Here is a 6578-nt window from a genome sequence, read left to right as displayed (position 1 = left end):
GGGTTTGAACCGCCAGCCTTCTGGTTAGCAGTCAAGTGCCTTAAGCACTACACTACCAGAGCTCCTCGTTAGCCATTAGAGAGATGCAAATCAAAACAACAAAATAGCATCTTGCTCCAGCACTAGTAGCAAAATTCAACAAGACAGAAATAACAAATGCTAGCGAGGATGTGGAGAGATTGGGACTCTCGTACGCTGCTGGCGGGACTGTCAAATGATACAACCATTGTGGAAAGCAGTATGATGATTCCTTACAAAGTTGGAATTAGAAATAACATTTGTCCCAGGAATTCCATTACAAGGTATATGTCCTAAAGTGAGAGCCAGGATAAGAACAGATGTATGCACACCCATATTCATTGCAGCACTATTTACAATAGAAAAATGATGGAAGCAACCTAGGTGCCCATCAACAGAAGAATAGATAACCAAACTATGGTACATACACACAATGGAATACTATGCAACCTTAAAGAATAACATAGAATCTGCAAAACACCACATACTTGGAAGACATTATGCTGAGTGAAATAAGTCAATCATATAAGGGCAGCTATTGTGTTAGTCCATTATTATAAAAAATCAAGGAAAGGTTTATATATAGAAGGAATTTTCTTTGTTGGTCACCAGAGGTGGGAGGGAGAGCAGGAAGCACAGTTAGATCGGTAGAAACAAGTATTGATTTGGGTGAAGGGAAGGGCAATGTACCAAATGTGAGTGATCAACACAGTGGCATTGAGGAAGAGGAAGACATACAGAGGTGCATGGGAGATAGAGACAACAAAGAGGAGCCCTTTTGCACCTATAGTACTGCATTGTCAGTGATGGCAAACAGTGATATACAGATAGATAAATGGGTGGACAGACTGAATGATTAAGTGTGTCTATGCAGAGGAGGGATCTGCCCATGACCATGTATAGGGTTGGCAGACAATATTTGTACAAGTGTATTTGTATGTTCTGTATGAATTTCCAGGTATATAGTAGAGCTGACAAGGGACAAAGTTGTAGTCTCTTCTTGACCATAGCCTGCTACCTGGAGGGAGTAAGTAGTTGGACCTGTGGGCTCAGGACCATGGTTGCAGGGGACATCGAGCTCAATTGGCATAACAGTAGTTATGCTACAGTAGTATGCTACACAAAAACATTATTCTACATCTTTGGCGAGTAGCGACTGGGATCTTAAAAGCTTGCCAGTGGCCATCTAGATGCAATGATGGGTCTCTCCTCATCCAGAGCAAAGAAGAATGAAGAAAACCAAAGACACATGGAAATAATTAGTGCAAGAGACTGGGACACGATGTGATCCTCAGTCTATATAACTATGAGACCAGAAGAACAAGATGGTGCCTGGCTACCACTGTCAACCACTTGGAGGTGGATCTATGTAGGAGATCCTGGATAGAGTGAGAGAACAATGTGGAACAAAACTCAAAATCACAAAAAAAAAAAAAAGAAAAAAAGGACCAGGTTTGCTGGTCTGATTGTTGTTGTTGTTATGTGCTCTTGACTCATAGAGACTCCTCCTTGGGTTTCCGAGGTGGTATCACTACGGAAGTAGATTTCCCTTTCTTCCTTCGGAGGAGTGACTGGTGGTTTTGAACCGCCAGCCTTCTGGTTAGCAGTCAAGTGCCTTAGGCACTATGCTACCAGAGCTCCCTGATAAAGCCTGGTAAAATCCCTGAGACTATGGCCCCTAGCTGCTCTTCAGGTCTGGAATCGAACCCATTCCTATGGCTTCCAGCCAAACAAAAGATAGGTATATGAGCTGAGCATTTACATTAGGTAGATACACTCCTTGGAGAGATCAATCATGGGAGAATAAAGGGTTGTTTATGTACAAGGAGACAGCTCAGGAGGCAAAAGTGCAGGGAGGGAAGGACACAGGGAAGAGTTGCTGTGGGGAGGAAGTGGGAGGAGAGCTATTGCATTATGGGAGATTTCAGTCAATGTCATGAGATAAAGTGTAAATGAACTGCTGTATGGAAGATGAATTTGCTCTGTAAACTTTCACACAAATCACAATAAAAAATTTTTTTAAAAAAGGGAATTGCAACAACTTCAGGAAGGTACATTACAGGAATATCAGAAGAGAATGTAAAAGAAAAAAAAAACTAGATCAGTAGTACAAAGAGAGAATAGGACTCACACAACTCTTCCTGCAGCTGAAAACTGAACAAGTGGAAAGAAATTATGTTAAAGAGAGGAAAGCTTCAGTGAAAGAATTTGAAGAGAAGAAGAATGGGCTAAAGAGAAACTGATTGATGAGTTAGAAGAAAAGAAGAAGATGGTTGAAAACAAAAAGCTCAAAACGGAACTGACTTGAGATTCTATGGAAGTGAAACCCAGCATGACCAGAAAGTTGTAGAGGTGACCAAATAACCTGTCCATATCCCAGACAAGACGAAGAAATCGGCTCCTGCCTAGCTAAACTTCATTAACAGATGAACAGATCATGGAGGATCTGAGAACATTAAATAAGCTTAAGTTATGCAAGAGACCAGCATCCCCATCCTCTCCTGAACATTTGCCTGCCGTAACTGCAGAGTCTCCAGCCCAGAGATTTGAAACTCAGATAGGAGATGGCAGACTGCACTGAATAAAAGATTGTACCTCAAGAGCCAAGCTATCTTCAAAGTTCAAGACAGAAAATAACAAATGCTGGCAAGGATGTGGAGAGACTGGGACTCTCATACACTACTGGTAGGACTGTAAAATTATACAACCACTAGGGAGAGCAGTATGGTGACTCCTTACAAAGCTGGAATTAGAAATACCATTTGACCCAGAAATCCCATTACTAGCTATATGTCTTAAAGAAGTGAGAGCCAGGACAAGAACAGATATATGCACATCCATGTTCATTGCAGCACTATTTACAATAGCAAAAAGATGGAAACAACCCAAGTGCCCATCAACACTTGGATAACTAAACTATGGTACATACACATAATGGAATATGATGCAATGCTAAAAAATAACATAGAATCTGCAAAACACTGCATAACGTGGATGAACTTGGAGGACATTATGCTGAGTGAAATAAGTCAATCACAGAAGGACAGATACAGTATTAGTTTATTGTAAAAAGTCAAGGAAAGGTTTATATATGGAAGAAAACTTTCTTTGTTGGTTCCCAGGGATGAGAGGGGAGGGGAAGGAACACTGCCAAAAAAAAAAAAAAAGAAAAAATGCATTGACCAAAAAAACAAAAAACCAAAAAATCCCCTAAAAAGAGCCAAGCCATCTTCCTGGACTTGAAGGACTACCAGAAACTCAGCTGTGTGATCAGCTCCCTCTGAGCCAATGAGATCTGAGTGGAAAAGACAAGTGACAGCACAAACATGAAGAAATCAATTTCAAACTTTTCCTGCAACCTTTGAAAAAAGTTGGTCTAGACAATTCTGATCAAGAGCCTGTACTTGTATGTTTTTAGGGGCATTTGCTTCAAGTATTAATATTTGCCTAAAGTGTTTGCTATGGACATTTATTTCACCTCTAATGAGAGGGTTTTGTGTGGCTCCCACACACCCCTCCATCCAAGCCTGTGTCTTTATGAACAATTTCTAGAGAGATTTCTGTAGCCATACCAAAGCCAGGCTGTTTTCATTCCTGTGAATACAGTATTTATGGATGTCTAACTACCTAATTTTTTTCTTCAAACCTTTGACAGGGCCCAGTGCGAGATCCCAGAGGCTGATCTGCAAATCAAACTACATGTATTTGTGTTTGAGACCCTGTGTTCAGGACTTGGGTGACTTTTCTAAGAGAGATATAGGGGTGGGTGTGGGTGGGTGCTTGCATTTTTTAAAAAAATGTAACTATTTTGTCAATAATAATTTTGCTCCCCTCCACCAACCTTTCCTTTTAGACTTTAACTTATGTTCAGTAATCTACTCTTTATGTTAACATTTTATTTTCAATATGGGAATGTGAAATCTCAATACTTAATGTTACACCAATTTCCAAAGATCATGAGCCACTTTGATACCAGAAAGTGGTTAAAAAAACTAATTAAATAAAATCATGTGTAGTCATTCAAGCAGCTGGTAGACCTTTTATAGAACTTTATTAACTGGTATCATTAAATGAGCTGGAAGATGAATGTAAAAAGTATAGTTTTTTTTTTTTTTTTTTTAATAACAATAAACTTTCAAAGAGAGAACAAAAGCCCTATTATGTTTGCCCATGGTATAAGGTAAAAATATGTTAACATCTATCTATTCACTCATTTCAGTAATATGTATTTATTGAGCATGGATCAGCAGTTAAAGCATCTGACTATTAACCAAAAAGTTGACAGTTCAAAATCATCAGCTACTCTGTGGGAGAAAGATGAGGCAGTCTGTTTCTGTAAAGATTTACAGCCTTGGAAATCCTATGGGGGCAGTTCTACTCTGTTCTATAGGGTCGCTAAGAGTCAGAATCAACTCAGTGGCAGTGGGTTCGGGCTTTTGTATGTATGTGTGTATGTATACTGTTCTAGTCATTAAGGAGCTCTGGTGGCACAGTGCCTAAGGCATTTGACTGCTAACCAGAAGGCTGGCAGCTCTAATCCACCAGCTACTTTGCGGAAGGAATACAGGGCAATCTACTTCTGTTAAGATTTACCACCTTGGAAACCCAGTGGGGGTCACTATGAGTCAGAATTGACTCGATGGCAGTGGGGTTTTGTTTTTTTGGTTCTAATCATTGAAGATACATAGAAGAAGAGGTTTGGATTGATTCTCAGCCCACAGGGAACTCACAATGCAGCATGGCTTACAATAATTACAATCTACATCTTGCCTTCCAGTTATTCCTCATAAAAGACTTTAGGAGAACACTGAACATATTATACTATGGCCTTTGTTGATGTGTCTGTTTTCTCCACTGAGCCATAAGCAAAGCTCATTTTCACTTTTCTCTGTATCTCCAATACATAAAATGTAGTGGATGATTTAAAAAAAAAAAAAAAAAAAAAGCGTATCTGATGAGTGTTTGATGAGCATCACGTGTTGCTTGTTAAGGGACATGAGGAGGCAGTAGAATCAGTTCCAAGCACGGAAGCATGATAATTGGCTTCCGACATTAACATTCTCTCCTTCTTCCTATGGGGCCTGGAGGATATATTTTCATACTCAGTTTTCTAAAGGGGTTTCAACCACTCCTCTTGGCTTTTTATCCGTGCAAATACCTTCCTCGATTTCCCATTTCTTCTCTTTCTTCCTTTCATCCCAGTTTCTAACATGTGGTCCTCATTCATTCAGCCTCCTTCCTACCCTGTTCCTTGAGGAAAGAATTTCTTCTCTTTTTGATCCTGGGAACTTTGAGAATGAAATCGATTTAACCCTGACTCATGAAAAAGTCAAGAGGAAGAATGAGAGAGGCAGTCATTCTACGAGACACAGAGATAAAGAAGTCTTTATTTACCATGGAGCACTACCTGATGCCAGCATCTCCAAATGTGTATGAGAAAGGGACATTGATATCAATGAAGGAATAAAATCTGTTTTATTTGTGAACTGAGCTCAAAATTAACAAGAAACTGCTACATATGTCTGTTTAAAATAACCTGTTTGTATTTTGCTGAAAAGTGTCTTACTGTGTTCAGAAAGAAAAGGGGATTTATTCATTTAAGAAAAATTAGATTGCTTGAAACATAAGAAGATTAATAAACCAATTAAGTGTTTGTGCACATATTTTATTAATTTGTTCATATTTAAGTAAGTGGGTTCAAGGGCCTAGCTTCAGCTTAAATGTTATCTCCTTGGAGCAAGCAGCCTTTTGACCTCCATATGTAAGCAGATCTTCTGTTTACTCATAGTCATGTTGTTGTTGTTGTTAAGTGCCGTCGAGTCGTTTCCGACTCACAGCGACCCCATGCACAGCAGAACGAAACACTGCCTGATCCCGCGCCAGCCCCACAATCCCTGTTATACTTTAGCCCATCATCACAGCCACCGTGCCATTCCATCTCGTTGAAGGCCTCCCCCTCTTTCGTTGACCCTCCACCCTACCAAGCATGACATCCTTCTCCAGAGAATGGCTCTTTCTTACAACATAGTCATAGTACCCAGTTTAATTTTGCCAAAGCACTTATCACAAATTGTAATTATGTATTTATTTGTTATTTATTTGTTGGTTGACTTGTTTATTGTCTGTTTCCTCCACAAGACTTTCAGCTCTGCGAAGGCAAGAACTGTTTCTGTTTTGTTCACAGTTGTATACCTAAAGGATTACAGAGTACTTTGTTTATGGCAAATCACAAAATGAAATGATGCAAAATTATTTTCTTAAAAACTAAAAAACATATGTTTCTATATTGAAAGGGTCCACCTGATTCCCAGAATAATTAAAGAAAAAGACCTGCACTAAATCACAATATTATGCAATGGTGAACCCCAGAAATAGAGGAAGACTTCTCAGAGGTTTCAGAGAGGAAAAGATAGGTCACAAATTTAAAAAATTGTGTTTGAGAATGGCATGAGATTTCAGTAGTACTAGAATCCAGAACATAATGGAGCAATGCCTTCAAAATTCTGAGGAAGATTGATTTTCTGCCCAGAATTCTGTAACAGTCAAACCAATTGGCATTC

General features: G+C 39.3%; 1 protein-coding gene across 1 annotated transcript in view; it reads left to right on the top strand.

Moving 5' to 3' along the window:
• The window catches only part of LOC122150655 (T-lymphocyte surface antigen Ly-9-like), a 36590-nt gene extending 31261 nt beyond the window's left edge, over positions 1–5329 (top strand). Inside the window, exon 5 of the mRNA XM_042781894.1 lies at positions 5250–5329. Within this exon, the coding sequence (XP_042637828.1) occupies positions 5250–5329 (80 nt within the window). The remainder of the gene's footprint in view (positions 1–5249) is intronic.
• The last annotated feature ends 1249 nt before the right edge of the window (positions 5330–6578 follow it).

The sequence above is a fragment of the Orycteropus afer genome, unplaced genomic scaffold (genome assembly GCF_000298275.1).
Source record: "Orycteropus afer afer isolate SDZICR_OR568_19922 unplaced genomic scaffold, OryAfe1.0 scaffold00193, whole genome shotgun sequence".
Taxonomy (NCBI): Eukaryota; Metazoa; Chordata; class Mammalia; order Tubulidentata; family Orycteropodidae; genus Orycteropus; species Orycteropus afer.
The sequence above is the reverse complement of the archived record's forward strand: the minus strand, read 5'-3'. Positions and strand labels throughout refer to the sequence as shown.